At 48.8% G+C, this 27,590-nt stretch overlaps 2 protein-coding genes and 1 non-coding gene across 4 annotated transcripts in view; 1 reads left to right on the top strand and 2 right to left on the bottom strand.

The window, feature by feature from the left end:
* The window catches only part of SMPDL3B (sphingomyelin phosphodiesterase acid like 3B), a 7,848-nt gene extending 825 nt beyond the window's left edge, over positions 1-7,023 (top strand). For both annotated transcript variants that reach the window (XM_038160870.1, XM_038160872.1), the window contains 6 exons: positions 1,024-1,121; positions 1,625-1,768; positions 2,325-2,497; positions 2,643-2,823; positions 3,414-3,547; positions 4,574-7,023. In XM_038160870.1, coding sequence (XP_038016798.1) covers positions 1,024-1,121; positions 1,625-1,768; positions 2,325-2,497; positions 2,643-2,823; positions 3,414-3,547; positions 4,574-4,966 — 1,123 coding nt within the window. In that variant the 3' untranslated portion in view covers positions 4,967-7,023. The remainder of the gene's footprint in view (positions 1-1,023; positions 1,122-1,624; positions 1,769-2,324; positions 2,498-2,642; positions 2,824-3,413; positions 3,548-4,573) is intronic.
* On the bottom strand, positions 5,822-27,590 carry PPP1R8 (protein phosphatase 1 regulatory subunit 8). The gene is made up of 7 exons (XM_038160873.1): positions 27,453-27,590; positions 18,739-18,799; positions 12,753-12,906; positions 11,943-12,163; positions 11,213-11,357; positions 9,509-9,573; positions 5,822-8,423 (listed from the first exon to the last, which is right to left on the bottom strand). The coding sequence occupies exons 1-7, from the start codon at positions 27,506-27,508 to the stop codon at positions 8,070-8,072; spliced, it is 1,056 nt and encodes a 351-aa protein (XP_038016801.1). The 5' UTR covers positions 27,509-27,590; the 3' UTR covers positions 5,822-8,069.
* On the bottom strand, positions 16,119-16,282 carry LOC119711249. Its single transcript, XR_005259686.1, has one exon.

Raw genomic sequence — 27,590 nt, 5'->3', positions numbered from 1 at the left:
TCAGGCTGCAGTGAGGCGCCTGGAGACCTGTCTCGAGAAGGGACAGTTCTGCTTTAGGAGTCAAACCTCCCCGGTGGAGGATGTTCTCTCCTGGTGTGGTTTCCAGGGGTGGGTCCCCTGTCCTATGGGAGGCCTCAATAGCACTCACAGACGGTAAAAGCTTTATTTTGCATGGTGATTGTGTATATGGTCCTTCTTCTGATAGTGCAGCCTCAACTTGCTGTAACCTCCAGTTCCAGTTTGCAGGGCTGTTGCCTGTCCCATGTTTTCATTTTCTGTCCCTGCAGATGCCTGTTCCTACTTAGATGTAGTTATTGGTTCTTGTGACCTTACGCTGAGTATTCTTTTTCCCTCAAGCAATTTTCGCCAGTCCTCTGACATGATTTTGAATGTTCTCCTTTCTCTCCAGTGGGCTTGTGGACAGCCCAGCATCATCCACAAATGCTGTAAGCATGTTAATGCAGACACAGACATGGAGCAGCCCTGGACTGCTGCCTTCCTAGAGCCATTTCCTCGGTTCATGGTGATCACAGCTGGGCAAACAGCTCTGCTTGGTTATTGCAGATCAGATGCCCTCAGATTGCAAAGTGCTGACCCTTGCAGTGTTTCCAGGCAGCTTTAGTGCCTGTGACACACCCCGAAGCAGGGTGCACAGGGGTTTAAGGTGAAGTGAATTCTGGAATCACAGAGTATTCCGAGCTGGAAGGGACCCACAAGGATCATGGATTTCAACTCCTGGCCCTGCACAGACACCCCAACAATCCCAACCCCTGAGAGTGCTGTCTGAACACTCCTTGACTCTGGCAAGTTTGGCGTGGAGCTCATTTTCCCTGTGAGTGATTTCTTGAAACTCCCTCAGCGTCTTGGCCAGGCAACATAGCACTGACTTCTGCACCCAAAAGCTTAACCTTTCTCTGCTAGGAGGCACAGAGAGGAGTTGGCAAGTTGCTCTGCCTTGCTCGTTGCTGTAAGCACAGGCCCTGCTAGTCCCAGACAGTGACTGTGCTGCTTCTGTTTCTCTAGAGATGACACTCCCCATGTCCCCAATGAGCAGCTCGGAGAAGAGAAGGTTCTGCACATAATAGCAAATCTGACTTCTCTGATAAAAGAGACATTTCCAGGTAGGATTTGAGGGGATGAGAAGGGGAGAGGGGCATAGAGACTCATGGGAAGGGTTAACCAGGATGGAGAAATGACAGAATTGGGACAGGGAAAGGCACAGAAGGGCTGTGGTCACTGGGACTTGTTTGGTGGCCTCAATTCTGCTGTGCCATACAGCATTGATGCACACTCATGTTTCAGGTTAGCTCACTCAGCAGAGAGGAAAAGAAAGGTTTCTGTCATTAGTAATGAAGGCAGAAAAGGCTGCAGGATCCCCTCAGACATAACCTGGGTCAGCAGGGGGCAAGCAGCGTTACTGCTGGTGACAACTCAGTCACTTGCCTGTGGCTGGCTTGTCCCAAGGGCAGGTCAGAGCTGTGTGGGGTACACACGGGTGTGGTGTCCCAGGGCAGAGGGTGGCTGGCCTTGGCAAAGCTCTCTTCCCAAGGCGGGGAGTGCCTCAGGAGCTTGGAGGAGCTCTGCAGCACTGCCCTCCCCTGTGCCTCCTTGGCTCTGCCTCCAGGTACCAAGGTCTATGCAGCGATGGGCAATCATGACTTCCACCCCAAGAATCAGTTTCCTGGCAAGGAGCACAGGATCTACAGCCAAACAGCAGAGCTGTGGCGGCCCTGGCTGAGTGATGCCTCCCTTCCTCTCTTCAGAGCAGGTCTGGCACCACTGGCTTGTGTTTAGAGCATGCTGGGGATATGAGGAGGGGTGGGAGAATACCATGAACAGTTTTCCTTGCCTCTGTGCTCAGAGCAGCAGTATTCATAGAGGATTTGCAGAGGTAGGGTCCAATTTAATGCTGATTTCTGTCTTGGAGCTCTGCTTGCAAGCGGAGAAATTATTTTATACTTTGGTCTCTTCTGCCATTGTCAAGTTACTGGAAAGAACGCAGAGTGGTGACCTGCAGAGGGAGGAAAAATATCTTTAAAGGTAGCAGCTGGTGCTGGGGCTCTCCAGAGCTGCCCAGCTCCTGGTGCTGCCCATTGTACCCATTCAGGTCTCCCTTCACTGGGAGGGGCACGGGAATGGGAGACACACAGGGAGGAGTCACTCCAAATCCACATCCTGGAGGGGTCAGGGCACTGTCCCAGGCAGTGACCCTGCTGTGGCTGCTGCTAAGGAGAACAGAGTGGGGTGGAAACAAAGGGGTCTGGGATGACAGCCACCAGTGTGAGCAGATCTGCAGCTCTTCCTCCGTTGGTTGCATTTTTAAGGAGCTTTCTACAGCGAGAAGCTGCCTGGCCCAGGGATGAGGGGCCGCATGGTTGTCCTCAACACCAACCTGTACTATGACCAGAATGATGAGACAGCTGGTGACGAGGATCCTGGGGGGCAGTTCCAGTGGCTGGAAGAAACACTGACCAACGCCTCTAGAGCAGATGAAATGGTATTAAAAGGACTGAATAAACAACTTGGGCTTCTCCCCAGCCTGGAAGCTCTTCCTGCTCTGCTCCCTCTGGGCGTAGCTGCAGGGGGCTGGTGCTGCATGGGTGGTGTGGGCTCTGTGCTCAGGGCAGCTCTTGCTTCTGCAGGTCTACATTGTGGGGCACGTCCCTCCTGGCTTCTTTGAGAAGACACGGGGCAAGCCCTGGTTCCGGAGGGGCTTTAACGAGCGCTACGTGGGAATTGTGCAGAAGCACCACGCGGTGATTGCTGCCCAGTTCTTTGGGCACCATCACACAGACAGCTTTCGCATGTTCTACAGCCACACAGGTACCTGTTCTGGTCACCCAAGCACCTGTGTGACAGCTCTGTCAGCTCTCAGAATCACTGTCCGTAAGAGTTTTTAGTGGCTGTTGGCTGAGAGCAGCTAAGAAGCCAGCAAAAGCATCTGACACGCTTTGGGCAACAAGAGGCAACAGTGATTCTCATCTCTACCCCCATCTGTAGCTCCTGCCCTCCTTCCTATTCATCCTCAAATATTGTTGTTTCCCCTCAATGTTTGGCAGCTTCTTGCCTGTTCTCTCTTGAGGGCTTTGGGCATTGCTGAGGGAGCAGTGGTGAATCTCTGTGTGTTGGGTGCTCTGGGTGGACACATTTGCTGGGTGTGGTTCCCTGGCCACCCTCACTGCAAGAGCCTTTGCCAGCATTGGAGAGCCCATTGCTGGCTGCAGCAGCCCTGTGCTCAGTCCCCAGTCCCCAGTGTTGTTCCGTGGGTTAATCTTTGTGTGGGTGGTGGCACAGGGAGCTGGGGACAGGGTGCTGTCAGCAGTGCAATGTGCTCCGGGTGCTCACTGTGATGGGGACAGGGTGTGGGACAAGCCATGGTCTCCAGTCACAGTTTGCTTTGCATTTCTGTGAAGGTACTCCAATCAATGTCATGTTCCTGGCCCCTGGAGTGACTCCCTGGAAAACAACGTTACCTGGAGTGAGCAATGGAGCCAACAACCCTGCCATTCGGGTGATCGAGTACGATCAGGACACCCTGCAGGTCTTGGTAGGGGACCCCTGTGTGCACCACACAGGAACAGCTCTAGGAACAGCTCTGGAACAACTTTAATTCCCCCTGTAGTCAGAACAGGCTTCTCAGGATTTCTCAGTCCACAGAAGCTGAGTGGCGGTGTGGGAGAGGACTCTGAGCCAGGATATTTCAGCCTCGTGTCTGGCACAAAGATTTGGTCGGAGTGTCAGTGAGTCAAAGCACGGCCCTGGCAGCCAGTGCATCCTGCTGGGATGAGTTCCCCTGGGCAGGGTCAGACAGTTTTTGTGGTTTTCTTCATGTCCTTAGTGAGTTTCATTTGACACTTGCTTTGCTCCCCAGATAATATGGATCACAGAACTACTCTGAGTAATAACAGACCTGTCAGACCCCCTCCAAAACCTTTAAACCATTGAAAAATTATTTGTGTCCCTCTGAATCGAGGTGAATTGTAGGGGCAGCTTCTGTTTCCTGTCTCTTGTTTGCCAAGAGGTGGAGGATGGGTGCTTATGCCCTCCTTTGTAGTGGATGAAGCTCTCTATAGTTGCTCTGTTTACATGTTTATAGCACAGAAGTGAATACCAAGATACACTGCAAGGCTGGGGAGTCAGTGAAGCAGAGAGAAAAAGGGCAAGAGACTGGGAACAGCTGTGAAAAACTTGGTTCTCCAGTTTGTTCACAGCTGAGAAGATAACTTTGCTCAGTAACACTTGTGTAGCCCTTGCTTCTGCTGCTGGGCAGCAGACAGTAACTGTTGGTAGTAACTGAGTGATGTCTGAAGCAGGCCAGGCTCAAAGCTTCTCACGTTTGGAGGTCAAAGTCAAGCAGAGCAAAGCCACCCCTTAGGAAACAGGCTCTGTTTGGGGTGGGTTCTGGAGGGTCTCACCCGAGGTGTCCCCAGGTGCCCCATCTGGGTAGGAAGCCTCATCAAGGGCAGGGCCCTTGGGGTGGGGGGTGCTGCAGTGGGGAACAAGCCAGAGCCAGTGTCTTACCAGGGCCAGTCTTGTCCTGGTATCTCCCCAGTTCTGTTTTTCTCTCCCTCAGGATATGGTGACTTACTACTTGAACCTTACTCGTGCCAACACGATGGCCTCAGCAGGGCAGGGAGAGTTCCCAGAGTGGGAAGAAGAGTACAGGCTGACAGAAGCCTTCCAGGTGCCCGACGGCTCTGCACGCTCCATGCAGACAGTGCTGGACAGGATCTCCAGGGAGCCCCACTACTTGCAGCTGTACTACGAGTTTAACTCTGCCAGGTATGACCTGGAGCTGTGCCAGCAGGAATGCCGTGTGGATCACCTGTGTGCCATCAGGGAAGTGGATTTTATAAAGTACCACGAGTGTGTGAAAAGCAACAGCTCTGCCTCTGCTGCCAGCAGTGTTTGGCTTTTGGTTTTCTGCACGTTCTTAGGATTTCTCAGTCTTCAGCAAGTGCTGTGATGGCCAAGAGCAAGAGAAAAGGAGGAGGGCACGAGATCACACTACACTGCATGTGAATTGGGGATTTTGTCATTGGGAACTTGCTTGGAAAATGGGACAAAATTGTCAATGTTTACTAAAAGCCCTGTGATGCTGATTTCTAGAGAAGCTTGATGTGTGAAGAGCAATGTTTTTGAGAGCCTTACTGTGTCAAAGTGACTGCAACAAGGAGTGTCTCCCCTCTGCCAGGACTGCTGGGGCAGCCTCACAAATCAGATGAAGACCAGGCCTCCCTGTGGAGATGAACCAGCAAAGGGTGAGGGTTGGGAGCTGCACACGTTCCAGAGGCTGCTGCCAGTTTTCCTTATTTTGGCACACCCTTTTGCAAGCCTCCACAGCTGGTGACTCAGGAAGTCGTGGTGGCTTTGTTCCACAGCAGCCTGTGGCTTTTGAGCAAGGCGAGGGGAGCTGGGGTGCCAGCCCAGAGAGGCCAGGGCAGGCTGCAGATCCAGAGCCAGGGGATGGTGCCTCAGCCTGCCCGAGGCCCCACTGTCAGAGCAGCAGAGCTGGGCTCTGCAGCACAACTCACAGAGAGGATTATGCCAGAACCAGATAAAACTCAACTCGAACAACAAAAGCAACCACTGTTCAAAATCCACTGCTGAGTGTCACTTGTGTACCAAAGTGCAGCACGAGGCTGCAGAGCAGGTCACAAGCAAAGCAGCTGGGGCAGCTTTAGGAGCTGCAGCCCGAGGCAGCCCAAGGCCAAGGCCTGCAGGGAGGAGGGCACTTTGCCATGGCAGGATCCTCCCATGAGCCACAGCACGGCAGGCAGGCTCAGCTGTACCACTGGAACGAACACGCTACACTCTCCAACCTGGCAAAATCTGCATTTAATTTACAACATAGTAAAGGTTACAGGTAAAAAGCTCAACAGAAGTGTGAAAAGGCCTATTACATATTACACAAGTGTACAAATGTCTGTACAAAGCCCCTCGATGTTCCTGTCCCCTCGTGGCCAGCTGTGGCCCCTGAGCTCTGAAATAATAAGAGCTGGTTCAGAGTCTGAGAGGAGAAGAGCTTTAAAAAACGAGCAGTGAAGTTTCCCTTGTCAAGAAAAATCTTGCTAAGAGCCACTTGCAAAAAAAAATCCCAAAAATCCCCCAACCCAACCCTCTTCCCCCCAAAATTAAAAAAAAAAAAAAAACCAAAAGAAAAAGAAGGAAACCTGCTCAACTTTTGTTTGTCCTGACTAGTCTTACTCTAAAGAGTTGCCTTCAGAAAGCAACTGGCTGGGAAATGAAAATCATAGAGGCCAGACTAAAGAGGAAGATTTTGAGTTATTGTGGGAGCACTGGGAAGCAGAGCAAATGCCCAACAGCTGAACCATTAATGGCAACTTAAACACAGAGCAGCACAGCTGGATCATGGAGCAGGTGCTGAATCCACACGAGGAACAGTCTGAGCTGGAGGTGATGGGGTGGGGAGGGAACAGAGCAGTCTCTAAAGCCATGGCTCTTGTGAGCTGGGCAGCTTCCTGCTGGCACCTCAGGGACATGATAGAAGCAATCACTGCAGAGCAGAACTCACAGATTTTGGGGCATCTGTCTGAAAGGGTCTGGTGCATCCAGCATGCCACCCCACTGGAACAGAGCCCTGATCCAGCACCATCCAGCATCCCACCTCACTGGAACAGAGCCCTGATCCAGCACCATCCAGCATCCCACCTCACTGGAACAGAGCCCTGATCCAGCACCATCCAGCATCCCACCCCACTGGAACAGAGCCTGATCCAGCACCATCCAGCATGCCACCCCACTGGAACAGAGCCTGATCCAGCACCATCCAGCATCCCACCCCACTGGAACAGAGCCCTGATCCAACAACCTGGCACCACCTCCCCAGGCAGCTGCAGTCCTGCACACAGTGAACAGCCAGGTACATGCTCTCCTTTCAGTGCACGTTCCCTGGATCCCCCAAACAGCAAAGGAATGTGACTTGTAGCTGAACTGCTTTAAGAGTGTGTACAAAAATCCAGAACAAACTTAAGAATAATAAAGCTCTGGCCTTCCCTTGCATCAAGTAGAGCCACAATGTGTCTGAGTATGTGAATAATTTTCAAATATAAACCCAAGGAACTAAAGGGCTTGAGCAACAACCCAAGTCCACTGAGAATTCCTATTCTGGCTCTCAGTAGCACTCAATTCTCACCTGCAGTTCCCAGCAGCCAAAATCTTAGTGTGGGGAACACGCCAGTCCTCCCAGCTTTTTGTCTTGGTGAACCTCATATACTCTAAACTTAAAAGTTCCCTTTGCAAACAAAAATGAAACTATTTAAGTTACAGAGGCCACCAAGTCTAAAAGAAACTCCACTGTGTTGACTTCACCCTGAGTTATCCAGGGGAGTCACCATGGCACAGTGCAGACAGTGCCTGATCCTGCTGGACACCCCGTTTGCAGCCTGTATCCATCCCACAGACCCCATTCTGCAACTGGAACACAGCTAAGGAACCCACCTGCTTCCTCATGGCTCATGGGATGATCTAGTGTTTTATGTGGAAATTAAAACAAGCTGTAGCCAAACTAAAAATAATAGTAATAATAAAAAAGACAATGCCCCACATTGGTGGGGTTTTGAAAATATAAAAAATAAAAGCTGACCTATATTCTGCAATGTTTTACAACTCCTTCCAATGGGATTCTGCAAGGCTTGGCCCCACAAACATTTTCTCTTGACAGAGCTGCCCTGCTGTGAGAATGTCCAGCAGGAACAGCGTCACCACAGCGAGCCCAGCACTGAAATACACGGATCTGCAGGGTCATGCCATAAGGGATAATGAAACTGTGTGACTGCCCCTTCGACTTGTGGCTCCAAACTCAGCACAAAGACCTCTGGGACAGTGGTGGCTAAGAAAAGGCTGTAGGGGTTTTGGTTCAAAAGGAGACGGGAGCTGTATTTTTTTTTATAACAGACATATAAAAACATTTGAAGACAGATCTTTAAAGGATTATCTCACTCCTCCAATCTTGGTATTACATCTGTTAGGACACTGAAATTTTAAAAAGACGATACCGCACGTGAAAAGTTTCTGGAGTTGTAACTCCTACCCTCCCTCAGCCCAGCTCAGATCAGCAGGGACGGGGTCGGCTTCTTGCCCGGCCAGGCCTCCTTGGCGTATTTCTTCTTCTTGGGTTCATTCACAGCTTCAGGGTTGAAGACAGCAGGGTTTGGAGCTGGGTTCATGTTCACTGTGGAGGGCACGACTGGAGTCAAGTCCACATCGGGGGCGAGGTTGGGGTAGGGCATGGGCAGCCCCCCGATGAGCGCGGTGCCGTGGACGCTGTGGGGCTGCGAGCCCGCCTCGTTGTGGGTGGGGGGCAGCCCCCCGTAGAGCCCCCCGCTGTAGGGGAAGCTCTGCATGCGCCGCGACGCCGACTCGTCCGTGGGCAGCGAGCCCGCGTTCTCCAGGCGCTTCTTCTGCAGGCAGGAGCGGTTACAGAATCAGCCACAGTGCACGGGACCAGCAAGCTGCTTAAACTGGGTGCCCAGAGCGTCTCCCCCAAGGGACACCTGAATCTGCCACATACAAAGTGCCACCAGACCATGCCCCACTCTTTGTCCTGCAACGTTTCCTCTAGGCTCCCCTGAAAACCACAACAACTCTTAGAGGTGCACAGTGCAGGAAGGGAGACAACAGCTGACACTCAGGTGTAACTTAGGTGAAGCCTGAGCACCTCTTCACCTCCTTTACACTCCTGCCAGTCTTGAGCTCATCCTGCTCAAAGACCGAGCAGGTCACAGAATGTCCTGGGTTGGAACAGATCCACGAGGCTCACTGAGTCCAACTCCTGGCCCTGCACATGACACCCCAAGTGCCACCCTGTGCCTGGGAGCATTATAACACAAACCTTCCCTCTCCCACAGAAACTGCAACTTCTAGATCACTTGGGTAATTTTGCTCCTGATCACTGGAATCTTCTCCTGCAGTCTGGGTTTATGGAATATTATCCTTCTCCACATGGTGTTATTTAGTCTATAGCAGCAACAACTGAAATTGCTGTTACACAGTGGCTTAGCTGCTCCGAAGCTCTACAGATCTTTATTTTTCCTTGCATACTCCAATTAAATGGAACACTGGCAACACTCTCATCTTGGAGCAAAGCCTAAACCTGCTTGTTCTAGTACACAAACATATGAAACATCAAACACAGTATTTAAATAAACAAACTCTCATTTTTCCCTTCTATTTTCCATGTTTCTCACAGTTTTATCTGACACCTGGAACTAATGCACTCGATTTCTAGAAAGTGTTTCTTTTTGGGAGGAAAAAAAAATCACCATTGATCCCATGTGTTATTAAAGAAAAAAGTTAAAGCTGGGTTCAAAGGGAAATGCTCAAATTTGCTAAAAAAGACGACTGTGAAACACAGACATGACTTCTGCCTAGCAAAGAAACACCTCCCATGTGGGAGCACCCTGTTTCTAAGGTGCAATTCATAAATCATAAAGTGAGTTCATCAATGTAATGTGCTAATGAGAAAGGGTCAGGAGTCACCCCATACCTTAACAGGGACCACTGCTGTCTGTACCATGTTCCGGAACCGCCCCACAGACGGGTCCACGTCCTCTGCAAAGCAAGAACAGGGATGGGTTCAGTGAGCACAGCCAGGGATGGGTTCAGTGAGCACAGCCAGGGATGGGTTCAGTGAGCACATGGAAAAACAACCTCTCTGGGGTAATGTAGGAATGTGCCCCCCTGTTGATGGAGTGACCAAATTATCCCTTGTCTCTTTAAAAAGGAAAAAAGCCCAGAAGTTTCTCTCCTCAATTAGGTAAAAAGACACCTCATAGGACCTTGGGGACTTCACCTCAAACCCAAGGATACCCAATTAGACAGAAGCCAAAAAGTCCTGCCTAAACAGTTCACTAGAAAAAGAAGAGAACAAAAGAAATAATCACTCTGGTAGAGTATTTTTACCAAGAACAAGAGCCTCTTACCCCAGCTTGTGTTTTCTCTGTAAAGAGCTTTGTTATTTTGCCTTTTATTAAAACTTTTCTGTTTCCAACATACTTCAAAAGCCATCCTGCTAATTTTATACCACTGAAGTAGCTAAGCCATCTCAAGTGTAATATGTTTCTCTAAGAGCTCATAAGACCTAGCTCAAGAAAAAAAAATAACAGGGTAAAGGAATCTGTAAGAAAAACTGGGAACAGACCTTCTCCTCCCAAAGCCAGCACTCCAGCAGCTCCCAGAAAGCAGAAGTGTGACCAAATAAAAGGAGGAACATCAGTGGCTTTGTCTCCAGGTGGCTCATCAGGCATCCTGGCTTTCCCTCAAATGGAGAATGGGAGCAGCTGGATGAGTGGTTTGGGATCAGACAGGCTGGAGTTTGGGCTGAAAGCTGCTGCTGACAAGGCTCTGCGTGTGCTAAAGGCACAGCAGCTGGTCCCTAAAGTCCTTGGGGGGCCTTGAAGCAGGAGCCAGAAGCAGTCAGTCTCTGAAAGGCTGGAAAATTATCTTTTTTTTTTTTTTGTGATGAGAATGATTGGTGTTTGCATTAGGATGTTCTGAGCACTGAACTGAACATTATAAACCAAAATGGTCACTCTAGGTGCCAAAGGAACCACCTCCACACTGTATTTCACAATACCTGCTATTAATTAGCTGCTCTTATTAACAGGAATATTATCCAAATAAAGTATGATTGATAAGAATGCCATTAATACAGAACAGCTAAGGGAGAAAAAAAAAAAGGACTAATTTGGAATTGGATACATCTTCAAATGCATCAGTTAGAATGAGGATTAGGGATGACTTGGTTCAGATGTGCAGAAAAGTAGCAAAACCCTCTGAGCTAGAGACATCCCAGAGGCAACAGCAAAGAAAGCATTAAAGGACAGGTGAAAAGCAAACAAGTTCTGCTCCCATTGAGATTCTAAAGAGGGCAAAAAATGTAAACCACCCTCCTCCTTTTGGACCCCTGACATTTCTCCAGTATCTGACAGAGCACTGAACAATGAAGCTGAGTTTGATATCCCCATCCTGCTCAGAGCTTGCAGTTACTTCACAGGCAGAACAGAACAAACAGAAAGAGGTCCCAGACTTCAGTGAGACGTGGCGGCAGCTTCTGTGAAATAGCAGATCCCAAATACTGACTGTCAAATTTGTCTTCTCCTTATCCATGTGCACCCGTGAGGAATCTCTATGAACATCCTGGAAGGAGGTGCTGAAGGGCATCAGCTGAGGATTAAAGCAAGCTCCTTACCCGGATTGATGATCTCGTCGTCATCACTGAACGTCACTCGGGAGTTCTTCCGCTTCCGCTTTGGCCTCTGGATGTCCAGGTTCCCCTCCTCAATGGTCAGGGTGGAGATCCTTTTGTTGTGGGCTGTATTAAACTCTGTCAGATTCTACAGCAAATTTAGAAACAAATGAAGTCTGATTTAATCACATGACTGTGCACATCAGAAGACCACAGGACACTGTTTAGGTTCCACTTCAGTGTTACATTTATGGACCTGATGATCTTAAAGGACTTTTCCAACCTAAATGATTCCATGACTAAGCAAACAAAGGGGGAAGGCTGTCCTTGCTGGAAATGCCATCAAGGCAGTGTGCCATCATACTTGTGGTGTTTGTGAGGATCCCCAGGACGAGGTGAGAGATGAGAATCTGACTCCAAGTTCTCAGAAGGCTGATTTATTATCTTATGATATGATATTATATTAAATAATGCTATACTGAAACTATACTAAAGAAAGAGAAAAGATAGATCAGGAGACTTGACAAGAATGAATAATAAAAACTCGTGACTCCTCAGGGCCTCGACACAGCTGGACCATGACTGGTCATTAAAATAAAATAATTCACATTCTGGATAAACAATCTCCAAATCACATTCCAAAGCAGCGAAACAGGGAGAAGCTGAAGCTTCCCAGGAGAAGAAATCCCGTCAAAGGGATTTTTCAGAAAATATCATGGTGACATATACTCACATCCAGTTCTGTCTCCTCCTCTGGCAGCCCCAGCAAACCCTTCAGCTCCTCATCCTCACCACCCATCTTCTCATCCCCCTTCACAGCCGAGGGCAGCGTCTGCGGCTTCTCGCGCAGGGTGTACGCGCGGGTGGAGGCGCCGAAGGAAACCGTGGAGTCAATGGGGATCTGCTGGGGTTTGTGAGCTTCCAAACGGATGTGGCCCAGGAACGTGCCATGTGCTGAGGACATCAAAACGCAAAATAGCCTGTTGAGCTCGGGATCATGGTATTGCAGTGTGAGAATCTCAGAAACGGTAACAATAGTTCCAAGGTACAAGGCACTGAGGTACTGCTGAAAGCATCAGCTATGTAGAGCCACCATCTCACAAACTGAGGTAACACACACCAGAAGTCCTCAGAAAATCACTGGAAATAAACTACAAACACCTTGTACTTTCTGCATTCCTGCAGGTCCCACTGTACTGTCTGGACAGTGCAAAAAAACACCTGACAGGTTTTAGACCTTGGGAAATCACTCTCGGAAGACAAGGCTTCACTAAAATTGTGACGAGAAGGTCAAGACACTTTCCTCCTCTCTTTTGGCCTCTTACAAGTCAGAAATGTTTGAAACACTCAGTGAGGCAGCTGTAGGCTGACTGGAGCTAACACTCCTTCGCCCTAACCCTTGTCTTTCCCTGCAATGCAAATTCAAATTATATCCATTTGCCCACAGTGCAGACAACAATGGAAAGGGAAAAGTGTCTCAGATTCAGAATGTTTAAGCACCGAAACACAGCTCTTCTGTCTGGTTAAATGCCACACTACTTACTGCTGTTCAGATCTATGAGGAAAACCCTCTTGAGATGTTTGTGATAGACCAAGGCAGCATGGACCCGAGAGCAAGACTGGTGGTCAATGGTAAAATCACAGAGATCAGGATTTCTCCCAAAGAGATAGTATTTCTTCTCATCAATGATGAGTTTCTGAGGTAGAATATCAAACAGAGAAGCATATTAGACTCCTAGAATCTTTTGGATCATCCTGAAAAAAATTCAAGAACATGAATAAGTAGAATAAATTCAAGACAAAGCATCAACAGCTCATCAATATTTCAGTTTAGTCTGGCACTGTTAAATATATAAACTCAAGTCTGCTCTTTATAAAATCAGAACAGCTGAATTTGGGAAAGTCCCAGTTATTCCCTTTACCAGCCAACACTGGACATTGTGGGAAGGACAGCACTCTTCAAAGCATTAGACTACCTCATACAGCAGATTTTCTCTGGCATCTGCTCCCAGAGACTTTAACACATTCCTCGATGGATGAACTCAGGCTTTGTCTAAGACAGGAAGCCGTGCTTGGTTATCTCCAGTGTGATACAGGACAGAAAATTACACTTCAGTACAGAAATGGGCCTACAGGAGACTTCAGACCTCTGGCATAAAGGGGCAAAACTACACTGAGCATGTGGTGTGATCTGAATCTGTATTAGTCTATTCAAGTAAACCATTAATTTCAGGTATTTCTTCTTTCTTGATCCTAGTTCTAATATCTTCTTTAAAAACATCTTACAACTCTTAATATTAGTTACATAAACATCTGTGTAAAGTGAGGGACATGTAGACAAAGTCCTACAGTATTTCTGTTACCAGATGGTGTTAAAGGAACTCCTTGCCCCTGAATGCTGCAGTTCTGAGCAGGCCATGTGCAGAACCTTCTCACTGCAGCCCAAGAACTTCATCTCATCTGTACTTCCCTGCTCTAGCTGCACAAGGCAAAGGCTGGCTGCACATCATGTATCTGCTGACAGGCTTCTCCTGCTTTTTGAAACATTTACCAAAGCCCACGTGTTTCAGTAGCACCATCCAGGGAATGCTGACACATCTTCCATTGAAAAAACCCCCATCTTGGTTCAGGAGAGCGTTGCTTCCACGAGATGGTCTGAGATGAACTGACATTCTGCCTGCTTGAGCACCTGGATTTCCCTCCCCGCATTCCCAGCTATTCAATCCTCTCTTCTATCCCACTGCCACGTGTCTGAGCAAAGCTTTTGGCCTGCAAAGCCTTTTTTGCCCTGTGTTCATCTCCCCCCATTTGGGTGGGCGGGATCAGTCTGCCTCTGGCAGGTCCCAGCTGCTCCGGGGAGGCACCGGGGGTGATGCCAAGGATCTCCCTCTCCAGCCAAGCAGGTGTTTGCTCCTCCCTGTGCCAGGTACAAGGCAGTCACAGCTCAGCTCCAAGCAGCCAGTGTGTGCCCAGGCCAGGGGGCTGGGCTGGGCATTCCTGAGCTCTCAGATGACACAAGGAGCACACACTCAGTCACTGGCTCTGGGCACCACCAAGTCATACAGAAAATAAGGAGACAGACTGGAACAAGACGCAGTGTTTATACTCCCCTGCCTTATCTGTGAGGACAACAATCCCATCATGGACTTGAGCATCTACTGCAGATCACCTTGCCAATCACACCTCTTCACCTGCCTACCAGCTATGGCTTTAGCACTGCTACAGTCACACGTCACTTCCCTGCTGGTTTTTTTTCTGATTTTTTCCCCCACACAGATGCTGTATATTTTCCAGGTTGAATTTTCCAGTGTTCTGCTGAATATCTATCAGTCCCCACAGTGCAAGTTCTCATCATCTGGCATTCAGTAATAAGCATTTATTTCTGCATGTTTAAAGGAATTCATTGAACAACTCACGCTTGTATGCATCATGACAATTTTATGATTGATTGGTCCCTTAGATAATACTCTGTTAAATGTCATATTCCCCCCAACCCAAGGTATACAATTAAAGCATCAGTTCATGACAGCAGCTGCTTTGTGAAATCCACTGACTAACATATTTTGGCCTACCATCTTAAAAAAAGAGCATTAGGTGATCAAGGTGTGCATATTTATCAGCTCTGACACCCACTAGTAAACCAAATAACTTCTAAACCTCTGGCCAGTTTCACCCAGCACTACAAGATTATTAAATTTCAAGCAATGCTGTGGAAACAAACAGCTAGATAGAATGAGAACTCCATCAATCCCCTCCGTGATACACAGGCTGGCAGAAAATCCCAAAGAGTGCAAATACTTAGATTTCAACCCCCAAAAAAATCTTTGTGAGTCCACATCTCATTTAATAAGGCAGCAATGACAGCTCAATTGGCAATTCACCTGTAAGGAAGTGGTCTATTGACAAATGAAGTGCAAATGCAAAATGCAAGTGATTTTCCTCCAACTGAGAGATGTAAAACATGCAGGTGTCTCCTCTGAATTGGTCAGTCTGGGGCAGAGCAATGCATCTCAAAGCCTCAGAATATTCAGATTAAAACCATGAGAAATCACTCTATTGAGTTTATTGGGTGCTGCTCTCACCTGGGCACTTCATCATCACTTTCTGTCTCTTCAGAAATGCTGGTTTCCACAAGACCTCCAGAGTTAACCAGAAAGTATAAGCCACAGATGAAGAGTATGTGGTCTCCTCAATCCTCTCTGGTTGAATTTTATTTAATTTTTTAATTCCACCTGCAAACAGACCCCTCCACTTCCTCCCTGAATGCTCTACATGTCAGTGTGCCTTTGTGAGGCTTTTCCTTGCATTTCTTGACCATAATTTCATGAGTCTTACTGCTATTTTCCCTTAGGATTAGAGTTGTTTCATCCAGCTTTTGATCCAAAAACATCGTAACTGTTTGTTACATCACATCTTTTGAGGAACCCTGGTAAGGTTTTCTGGGGATTTAATTTCCCAGCATTGGATTTACATTCCATATTCTGCAGTTCCTTACTCATTTGGTTTAGCACTCGGACTCTTCCCATGCTCAACACCTTTGCACTCGTGAATTCTATGATTCCATACTCTAAAAAAAGATGAGTAGTAACTTTTCCTTTTATTGCAAATTCGAAAATAAGTCCTGTATAAACATAGCTCTGATACCAAATGAAAGCTGATTTATTCCTCCACAAACACTGATCAGCTCTGCAAGCAGTTACCTCACAATTTCAGTTACCACAAAAACTCATCAAACCATTTCTCATTCTTGTCCACAACTGAAACCAAAAGCATCCTGTAAGTTTTCACTTGCCTGTTACACACAAACAATACTGCTCTGACTGGCAGCACTTCCGAGAGATGTTGCAAACTCATGGAAGTACTGCAACAAATCATCAACGGAGAAGATAATTTTATTGTTTCCAAAATGTTCTGTGCCTCTGAGCTATAACCCAGTGTCTTCCTTCACACACTGAGCTTAAACACTGCATGGCTGTTTTGCTGTTGCACTTTGCAGACCCAGCAATCACAGGGTGACCCCAGGGCCTCTGCACGAGGCTGGGACACCGATGGCTCGGTTAGTATCAAGTGCTCAGTAACAATCCCACAGGATTTAACAGTGCTCCTCCTTGGTTACTGCTGGCTACCAGAAAAGACAAAACTGAAAAACTCTCTGCCACCCCTATTGATCACCAGCATCACATCCAAGTGCTGTTTACCTCGGCACTGTGGGATCTTGCAAGAATATTTAAATTAGTGGAACTTGTTGGCAATGGTACCTACCAGCAGCAGTTTTTCCTTCTAGACAGAGAAGAGGGGAGCTGAGGAAAACACGTGAGGGAAAACACCATGGTGGCACCAAGGGCAGTGGAGAAGAAGGGGGAGGAGATGCTCCAGGTGCCAGAGCTGAGATTCCTCTGCAGGCTGTGGTGAGACCATGGTGAAACAGCTGTGCCCCTGTAATCCATGAAGTCCACGGGGGAGGCAGAGATCCACCCACAGCCTGTAGGGATCCACAGGGGATGCAGAGATCCACCCTCAGCCCCTGGGGATCCACGGGGGATGCAGAGATCCACCCACAGCCCGTGGGGATCCATGGGGGATGCAGAGATCACCCACAGCCCATGGGGATCCATGGGGGATGCAGAGATCATCCACAGCCCATGGGGATCCATGGGGGATGCAGAGATCCACCCTCAGCCCCTGGGGATCCACGGGGGATGCAGAGATCCACCCACAGCCCGTGGGGATCCACAGGGGATGCAGAGATCCACCCTCAGCCCCTGGGGATCCACGGGGGATGCAGAGATCCACCCACAGCCCGTGGGGATCCACAGGGGATGCAGAGATCCACCCTCAGCCCCTGGGGATCCACGGGGGATGCAGAGATCTACCCACAGCCTGTGGGGATCCATGGGGCATGCAGAGATCCACCCTCAGCCCCTGGGGATCCATGGGGGATGCACAGATCCACCCACAGCCCGTGGGGATCCACGGGGGATGCAGAGATCCACCCACAGCCCGTGGGGATCCACGGGGGATGCAGAGATCCACCCACAGCCCCTGGGGATCCATGGGGGAGGCAGAGATCCACCCACAGCCTGTGGGGATCCATGGGGCATGCAGAGATCACCCACAGCCTGTGGGGATCCATGGGGGATGCAGAGATCACCCACAGCCCGTGGGGATCCACAGGGGATGCAGAGATCCACCCACAGCCTGTGGGGATCCATGGGGCATGCAGAGATCCACCCTCAGCCCCTGGGGATCCATGGGGGATGCACAGATCCACCCACAGCCCGTGGGGATCCACGGGGGATGCAGAGATCCACCCACAGCCTGTGGGGATCCACGGGGGATGCAGAGATCCACCCACAGCCCCTGGGGATCCATGGGGGAGGCAGAGATCCACCCTCAGCCCGTGGGAAAAGGGCTCCCACTGGAGTGGGTGGATGCCAGAGAAAGCTGAGATCCAGTGGAGACCCAAATGGAGAGAGAGGGTCTTTTGCTTCCAAAGTAGAGCAGCCCAGCCTTAGAAAACTGCACCCCATGGAGTGACCTATGCCACAGCAGTTTTGGGAAGACTGTTTGCCCGTGGGAGGGACCCCATGGCACAGCAGAGAGAAGACTCCTCTCCCTGAGCAAAGTGAAGATCTCAAGTGATGAACTGACCCAAACCCCCACGCCCCCACCAAATCTCCCTGCGCTGTCGGTGGAAAATGGGGAAGGGCTGGGGGAAGGAAGGTGTTCTAAAGGCTTATTTTACTTCATGTTAGCCTCCTCTGACTCTGTTAACAATACATTTACTTTATGCTTTTAAATTCGAACCTGTTTTGCCCTCAGAGTTGTTTTTTTTCACCCCATCCTTATCTCAACTCATGAGCCCTTCATTAATTTTATAAGTGAGTGACTTTTGTGGGTGCCTGGCATTTGGCCAGTATCAAACACTACACCCAGAAACATTTCTGTTCCAGCCAGCTTCACGTTAGGAGTCTCTCCACACTGAAATACATTCACTGGTGTGGGTTCTCTCTGTCAGCAATGGTAAGGAGACTTTATTTATTACCTTCAGTGTGATATAAGACAAAATATGAAATAGAGGATGAGGTGGTGCTGCAATAAAAATAACTCGCTGTATCTGTGCTGATCACAACACTGTTCACAGATCCCGAACGTGGGAGGAAAAATCAAATCAAACTGTATTTCATACTGTAGGACAGAGCAGCACTCTTGCAAAATACAGGATGCCTGGTTAATCTGACTGTAGTGCAAAATAAAAAAATTAACTGACCAGACAGGTTTCTCAAACAAGCAGTACAAAGGGAAGAGGATTAACTGATGGAAGCCCTGCATGGCACGAGGCTGCCTTGCACAGGCAAGGGAAAAGTCACTTCATTCACTGTTTCAGAGGAAAAAAAACTGATTTGAAGATAATGAATACATGAGAGAAAGGAAATAGTTATGAATAAGTGTGGAAAATGATGGGGAATGTTCTGCTGCTGGTGCCTATGTACACGATACACCAAATCCATCAAACCCTACTTCCATACCTCAATGAGTTTGTCTCCTTTGACTACATCCAGATGTAAGCCAGGTGGTGGTTTCCCTGCCCTGGAAAATAAAGGAAAAATATTGTATCAAAACATTTAATAAAAATATTATTAGTATTAGAGCTGCTTGAGCTACAGACCAAACCTACACAAATGTAAGTGGAAGTATTTTGGGGAAAATATGAAAATCTCATAATTTTCTTTTCCTCTCTGCAAATTCCTTCTGACAACATATAAACCAAGATTTTTTTATGGTAAGAGTGAAGGTAACAGGACATGAAGCATCTCAAGCTTTACCTCTCCAGGTGAAAACCATCTGATATACACAATAAACAGAGCACATGGTAAGAGGCAGGAAGAGACCAACAACCAGAGATGAGAACAGGCTGGGACTGTTTGCTGAGGAGCTCTGTTTCCTCATGTCACCCTCAAAATAGCACATCTCTATCCTTGGCTGTTGAGAGGAACAGAAACTTCTACCACCTTTCCCCTCTAGGATGGTGATGGCAAAAACCTCAAAGGGGCTCTGCACACACCTGTAGTATTACAAAGTGCAGGGCAATAGCCAGTGTTCCTCCACACTCACCTGTGATCACAACACAGGGAACACAGTCCTAGAGGCACCCCTGCCCTCTGCAGCACAGTCCTGCCCCACCACACCCCACACAAAGAGCAGCCCCACTGCTCCTGCTCACCTCCTGGAGCAATTCACCTGCCAGCAGCATCATTCCCACCTGGGCAGAGGGAGCACAGAGGCCTGAGGGACTCAGCAGATCACAGCAAGACAAGGCCAGCAAGGGGTGAGCTCATGGGGGCAGCAGGAACATATTGGGCACCCACAGTGCTCAAAGCCAGGACGCTGCTGTGCCACCTGCACCACACAGGATACCTCAGCTCTTGGCAGCAAAGGATCTTTTTCTGCTCAGGTATCTCAGAATCTGCATCTCTAGGACTTGCTCACAGGTAACATCTCTGCTGCTTGTCTCTAAGGCTGGAGCAGCTTTCCAGGCAGCAGCAGTGACCTAGTTCTTGGCTGCACTGCTGCCCTGCTGAGGAACTCTGCAGAGATCATGTTCCCGTTCTACCCAGTGCACGGAGCCAGCCCAGGGAACAGTGACAATGGGCAGTGATGTTCTCAGGGTGGCTGGAGAAGAAAGAAAGGTCACTGGTAGCTGAAGTTGCTTGAAGGGGTTAAATACAGATGTTCACGTTTCTGGGGTGTGCCTTACATTTATAGGTTTCTTCTGTGTTGCAAGGTCAGCTCCTCTCAATAATTTCATGTAAGAACACAGTCTCCTGTTATTTCTCCTTCATTTCTTTCCAGGGCATTTTCCTTTCTTGTTTCCAATCCATTACAGCCTGCCCAGATCTCTCTGGCCCTTTCTGAACTGACCACTTGTTACTTTCACAAGTTTTCTTGTCAGGCCCTTCCCAAAAACTGTGGATACACCAGCCTAACAAGTACATGGTTAATACTGACTCCTGTTGTTTCCATGAACAGCAGCAGCAAAAGCAGAGGATGCTAAACTCCAGCACAAGTGGTGACTTGGAATGGTTGGAGGGATGGGCAGAATCCAATGGGATGGAGTTCAATCAGTCCAAGTGCCGAGTCTCCACTTTGGCCCCAATAACCCCTGCAGCGTTACAGGCTGGGGACGGTGTGGCTGGACAGTGCTCAGGTGGAAAGGGACCTGGGGGTGCTGGTGACAGCTGGCTGGACATGAGCCAGCAGTGTGCCCAGGTGGCCAAGGCCAATGGCATCCTGGCCAGGATCAGGAATGGTGTGGCCAGCAGGAGCAGGGAGGTCATTGTGCCCCTGTACTCGGCACTGGTGAGGCAGCACCTCGAGTGCTGTGTCCAGCTCTGGCCCCTCAGTTCAGGAGGGACGTTGAGAGGCTTGAGCACATCCAGAGGAGGAATGGTGTGGCCAGCAGGAGCAGGGAGGGCATTGTGCCCCTGTGCTCAGCTCTGGTGAGGCAGCACCTCGAGTGCTGTGTCCAGCTCTGGCCCCTCAGTTCAGGAGGGACGTTGAGATGTTGAGCGTGTCCAGAGGAGGCAACGAGGCTGCTGAGGGGCTGGGAACACAAGCCGTATGAAGAACGGCTGAGGGAGCTGGGGGTGTTCAGCCTGGAGAAAAGGAGACTCAGAGGTGACCTCATCACTCTCTTCAGCCTCCTGAAGGGTGGCTGTGCTGAGCTGGGGTCGGTCTCTTTCTCCGGGCAGCCACAGACAGAACAAGAGGACACAGTCCCAAGCTGCGCCAAGGGAGATCCAGGCTGGAATTAAGGAGGAAGTTTTTCACAGAAAGAGTGGTCAAACACTGGAATCATCTGCCCAGGGAGGTGGGGGAGTCACCATCCCTGGATGTGTTTAGAAAAAGACTGGATGTGGCACTTGGTGCCATGATCTGGTTGAGGTGTTAGAACATGGGTTGGACTCGATGATCTTAAAGGTCTCTTCCAACCTAGAAATTCTGTGATTCTGTGATTCTTCACCAGTGAAATGGGATTATGGTGATGTGGGGGACAGACCAGCAAGCAGAAATGTTCCCAAAGGTCTGTGTGATGAGCTGAAGTCCCTCCAGCACAGCCAGGGAAGCTCCTCCTCTTGGGTTCTGCTTGAGCAACTTACAGCCAGGCTACACCTGAGCACTGCTGCCTGCTCCTGAGCTCCCTGCAGATCTCAGTGCTCAGTTTTCACTGGAACACAGGTTCCTTTCATGGATTCCTGTCCATTTCTCAGTATTCCTTCTTTCTGCCTGTGAGCACTGGAAAACTTTTTTCCCCCCTTCCTCTGAAATTGCCAAGTTCTGGTTACTCTGCAACCCAATTTTTGGTAATTTTCACACACCAGCCTTACTCTGATCAAACAACAGTTACTTCCCCTTTTTTTTTTTCCTTCCAAATAGGTAAACCTTTCAACAAATTCATTCTACACGTCTCCTTCTTACTCAGTCTGGCCTCTGCTTTTTCCTTCAGTGATCTCTTCCTGGGTGCTCAGTGGTCAGCCTGTCCTAACACATTTTAGCACTCCCTCCCAGTACCTGTCAGGTCACAGGAGAGCCCCCAGGAGCTCCAGCACAGCTGAATCCTGTCTGCTGTTCATGTTCTGCTATATACCAGCTCTGCTTTTTCATTGCCCCCTCTACTTTTAGTTTCACCCTAGCTCTTATTTTTACTCTGCTTCTACCCTCAACTTTATTTTCAACAGAAAAACCAAGCTCAGCAGTATTACAAGGCAGTGCCTTCAGCTGTGAACTAAAGTGCTGGAAAAATCTACCTATTCTCTGGCTTCTTTTGGACTGTAGAGAATATTTGTAGGCAGTATTTCCCCCATCTACCTATTCCTGCAAAACACAGGAAGGCTGTAAATACTGATTGTGATACCATGAAAACAAATTCACAGAAGTAATTTCTGATAAAAAACTCCTTTAGAACATTTTAAGTCAATGTCACAGTTCAGGCTGCCCAAGTTAGAGACCTGAAAAGTCTTTTAATGGAAAAAGCAGAAAGGTTGTTCAGTTATATATTCAAAACTAATTGGCTCCAGAGCCACCAAGGATCAGAAGCAATGCCTGGATTTGGAAGTATCAGTCACCCTCCACATGCTCTGCCCCATCAGACCTCACACCTCACGGATCAAGGAGTAAAACACAAAAGGAAATTGCTTGCACAAATCTCCTAGAAGAAAGTTTGTTAGAAAGCTGGCCTTATGCTGCTATGGGAGAGCAGTGTTTTCCCATTTTATGTCCGATGTTAAAAAAGTCCTTTTCCACTAAACTTTTCCACTATGTGCTAAAATCTCCACTAAACTAATTTTCCTACACTGTTCTGAAGGATGAAGAATTACTTGAGGTCAGCAGATTGTCCTCTCTACAGAACACAGAGCCCTTAGCACTGCCCAAGGCCAATGCTCTCCTATCACAACCTGGCTCCAGCACAAGTGCTTGTGCTTGAAAATGAGAAAAAAGCAATTTCTTCTGTACCTTGCAGATGGTGCATCACAGTCCCCAGGGCCTCCCCAGGCAGCATCCTGCAAGTGACCTGAAAATAACACCTGCAAATGCACTGATTGTGGTGGCCACTAGTTGAGTGAGTTTGACTGAGACCCAGGGTGCTCTGACTGCCTCCTGAATCCTGAAACTGCTGGGGGGATGTGAAGCCTTCCAGAGAATTAACAGAGCTGACTGGCAAGGAGAACAGGAGCATTCCCAGCTTGGGATTTCCCACAGCAGCTGCACACACGGATTTGCTGGCCTTACAGGAGACACCAACTGCTCACAATGATCAGCAGTTAAATATTTACAAGGGATACCACTGAACAAAACCAGGTTCCAGCACAGGTTTTTAAAAGATTTAAATACCTACAAGCAAAGAAATCTTTCTTCTGTACTAGAAACAGAAAATTGTGTTTCCTTGCTTTCTCCACCTCGTGCTCCACAGGCCAGGCCATGTCTCTGTAACAAAGATAAAGCATTTTGGAAAAGAAGGACAAGGCCATTAACACTCTGGAATGTGTCAAGTAAGAGAACTGAAATTTTACAAAGCAGGATCTCTTGCACAGTGCAGATTCCACGCTGACATGCCAGCAGGGTTATAATACCTACAACCAGCTGAAACTCAGCAGCCTGACTGATGTAAATCACTACAAGAAATTTGGAATTGCTGCTATTAAGGACATAGACAGGACAGCCATAATTCTATTGTATTAGTTTAGAATTAGGTCAATTATTTGGGTTTCTAAACATGGACTCAGAAGCTAAATTTAGCCACTTCCTAAAACTCTTGGCCTCTGTGACTCATGCACACACCTTCATGTCCAGCTTCAAGGACGGTGGAATTTGCAGCACTCTGGAGCTCATACTCCCCAGAAATCTGTGTAAAAGCATTGCCATGAATAGCCAGCTCTTGGCCAAAGAAACTGAAGAGAAACAAGTGCTGCTTTCAAACAAACTATTTCTAATGTGTGTCCATCCCAGGACAAATCTGACATCCCCACTACTGATGTGTCAAAGAGAGTAAAGAGAGAGTCACAATTCCAAATACAAGTTACACTAGGAGAAAAGGACAGGCAGGCAGTATCCACTAAACATCTGATGGTCCCTTCAAAACTACACACCAGATAACCTGCACCTCAGAGAAATCACTTTTACTACCTCAAGCCAGCTCAGAAGGTTTGCAAAAGTCTCAATCAACAAACTAAGATGTCGAATTGTTATCTAAAGACATTTTCTGATCTCGTGGAATGGGTAAATTTTAACTACAGGAAGTATTGGCACTCTCTCTATGCCAACTGTAAATGCACAAATCTTGGCTAACACGTACAGAGGAGTTACAGTACATGCATAAACATGTTCTGGCATCAGCAAAGTGGCAACCACTGTTTTTCATATGTCTTGAGTTTAGCTGCTGGAAACACAAGAATAAATGTTGTATGGATTATGAAGAAGCAACCTATAACAGCACAAAAACTGAATCAGAGCCACAACTTGAATCAGATGAAAACTGGGAATTTCAGTGCAGAAGTCTTTTCTGGAAATGGGGTACTCAGATAGTTCCATAATCCAAATTATGGAAGAAGAAGTAAAATGATAGAGGCAAACCTCAAAAGCATGGGCATCAACTTAAAGGCAAGGAAAAAAGCTACTCCTTTTGATTATATCCAGATATTTTGATTATATCTAGATGCATTCCTCATACGATTGGTGTTCACAGGCCCCAGCCAGCTTTCCTTAGGAGCAGGAACATAAATAGATAAGTAGAGACTGTGATTTTGCTTTTAACAGAGGTTGAGGAGACTGAAGATAATTCACTACAGAAGAATCTGCTTCTGACTGTGAAGCCTCTCTGCAACTCCATGCTTTTGGTCACCCAAAGCTCTTGGAATGAAGCCCTACAGTGCTGCCTGCACAGGAGACTTTTTGGTGCTTGTGTAAGACCAGGCTTCCTGCAGGGTGCCTTTACACCCTCCTAAGTCAGAGCTTTGAGTAAGAGCACTACTGGTCCAAGCCTGCTCCTGCAAACCACCTCCAGTCTGGAGAATCCTGCCTGGGAAAGGCCCAGACTGGCTCCACATCACACCTGTGCACTCTTTGCTTGGCTCTGAAAGGAACAAACACTTTAAAACCATGGGCTGGAAGCTGCAGCTCAGCAGATGTCAGCAGAAGGCATCCAGAGCTTTAGCATGAAATGTACTCTACTTGTTTTGCAGAACAGAAAAATAACCAGAAATGAATAAATGCACCTGGTAGGAGAGCTCCTCACTTTCACCAAGGGACGAGGCCGTGGTTGTCACCAGCCAGCATCACCCCACACTTCCCATTTTGGGTTCACTCAGAACACAAACCCTGTGACTGGAAGCTCTCCAGGCTGCCTTCCTGCACTTTTTCATTCTCCCTCTTCTGAAACAGCTTCTGGGTTTCAAAAGCAGCACTAAGGAAAAACACAAAGCTCTCACTGGTGTTAGCTGCCATGTCTGCACGTGCCAACTGGACAGGATGAAATTGCCTCAGGCACTTCTTTACTTCACAGCTACAAACACACAAAAAATGGTCCCCAAAACCATTACAATGTGCAAACATACAACAGAGTCCAAGAGAAAACAAAAAGTTTCCTTCCAACGTATGAGGAGAGTCCAGACAGGAACTTTGCTGTACCCAAGAACTATTGTGGAATATTATTGTAAAAGGACATTCAGGTTGCAATAAGTGAATTACAAAAAACCTTAAAAATGTGAGAACAGAACAGGACCTGGCACCCAAAGATGCCCCCCTGACCCCTGGGTTTGGATCATCTCCCAGATCCCACCTGGAACACAGGGAAACTCTCTCTGTCAGACCCTGCTAAAGACACAAACCAGGTACCTGAAGAGACCCTCACAGTTACAGGTGTTACAGTTCTCTCCTCCAGATGGGATTTCTTTTGGAATTCTTCTGCAACAGCATGCAATCCACTGAGACTGAGCATTTTACAAGCTGTATTTCCCCAGCTCCTCCATCTACAGCTTTCAAAGGTACAAGTCATTCCAATTTACATGGACTATAGTGCATATTGTGATTGCTGTTGTATAAAAACACTAGAGGAAAAAAAAATGGATGATACTTCAAATTTCAAGTTGAATACCCAGAACAATCTTTGGCTTTATCTGGTCGATTGTGTCATCATCCTATGGAACACCATCCTGTCTCATGCAGATATTTATTACTGTGTATGTTCAGCACAAATAAGACCCTAAATCACATGAGGAATTCTCTTCCACGAGAAGGTGAAATGGGTTTACCAACTAAAGCAGGCACTTAAAAACCAAGTCTAAATTACAACACATGAGCACTGTCACAAAGCACTGAGAGCTGCAGCACAGCTGGGTGAGCAGGGACAGCCTGGGCTCTGCAGGGACAGCAGGGCTGGGCCCACAGCTCCAGCTCTCAGGTACGGTGGGGTGCTTGTGTGATTTAAAATAACATGGTACCCAGTGCCCTGGTACCCATCCTGGTACCCCTTCCAGTGCTGCTGTACCCATCCCAATGCTCCTGTACCCATCCTGGTACCCATCCCAGTGCTGCTGTACCCATCCCAATGCTCCTCTACCCATCCTGGTACCCATCCCAGTGCTGCTGTACCCATCCCAATGCTCCTGTACCCATCCTGGTACCCATCCCAGTGCTCTGGTACCCATCCCAATCCTCCTGTACCCATCCTGGTACCCCTTCCAGTGCCCTGGTACCCATCCTGGTACCCCTTCCAGTGATGTTGTACCCATCCCAATGCTCCTGTACCATCCTGGTACCCATCCCAGTGCTGCTGTACCCATCCCAATGCTCCTGTACCCATCCTGGTACCCATCCCAGTGCTCTGGTACCCATCCCAGTGCTCCTGTACCCATCCTGTACTCATCCCAGTGCCCTGGTACCCATCCTGGTACTCATCCCAGTGCTCCTGTACCCATCCCAATGCTCCTGTACTCATCCCAGTGCCCTGGTACCCATCCTGGTACCCATCCCAGTGCTCCTGTACCCATCCTGGTACTCATCCCAGTGCCCTGGTACCCATCCTGGTACCCCTTCCAGTGCTGCTGTACCCATCCCAATGCTCCTGTACTCATCCCAGTGTTCCTGTACCCATCCTGGTACTCATCCCAGTGCTGCTGTATCCATTCTAGTACCCATCCCAATGCTCTGGTACCCATCCCATCCCTCAGGTACCCATCCCGGTGCCCATCCCAGCGCTCCGGCACCCAAAAAAGGCAGGAGAGCCACGATCTCTTCAGCGATGATCAAAAGACAGAACAAATGACCAAGGGCACCCTGATGGCGAGCTCTGCTCCCGGCAGGAGGGCGAGGCAGGACATTTTCAGGGATCCCTTCCACCGCGGCTCCCCACCTCTAGCCCAGCCCAAGGCACGGTGGCGATGCTGCTTCTGCAGCTCTCCGCTCAGCCCTGACTTCTGAACTCAAGCTAAATAAACCCCAGCCCAGTTCCAAGCTGACATATTTCCCGTGCCGGACACACCCCCCGAGCAGGATATTTCATTCCTACCACAGCACGGATTCTGCCTGAGCTCTTAGAAAAGCCTCGGCACCGCAGGGAGGCCCCGGGCCCCCCGCGGCGCTGTCGATGGCGGCACCCGAGGGCCGCGCCCGGACCCCGCCGGCCCGGCCAGCACTCTGCGGCCCCGGGGAGCGCGGCCCCGCGCCCCTCATCCCCTCGGCCGCTCACCAGCTGGGGCACTCGAACAGGGACCCGCCGCCCGCCGGGGCCGCGCTCGCCGCCATCTTGGCTCTGCCCCATTCAGCCGCCGCGGGGCACCATGGGAGGCGCGGCTCGGCGCGCGGCGATCCCGGCGTGCCCCGCGCG

The sequence above is a fragment of the Motacilla alba genome, chromosome 23 (assembly GCF_015832195.1).
Source record: "Motacilla alba alba isolate MOTALB_02 chromosome 23, Motacilla_alba_V1.0_pri, whole genome shotgun sequence".
NCBI lineage: Eukaryota > Metazoa > Chordata > Aves > Passeriformes > Motacillidae > Motacilla > Motacilla alba.
Note: the sequence above shows the minus strand (reverse complement) of the source record. Positions and strands in the feature narration are given on the sequence as shown.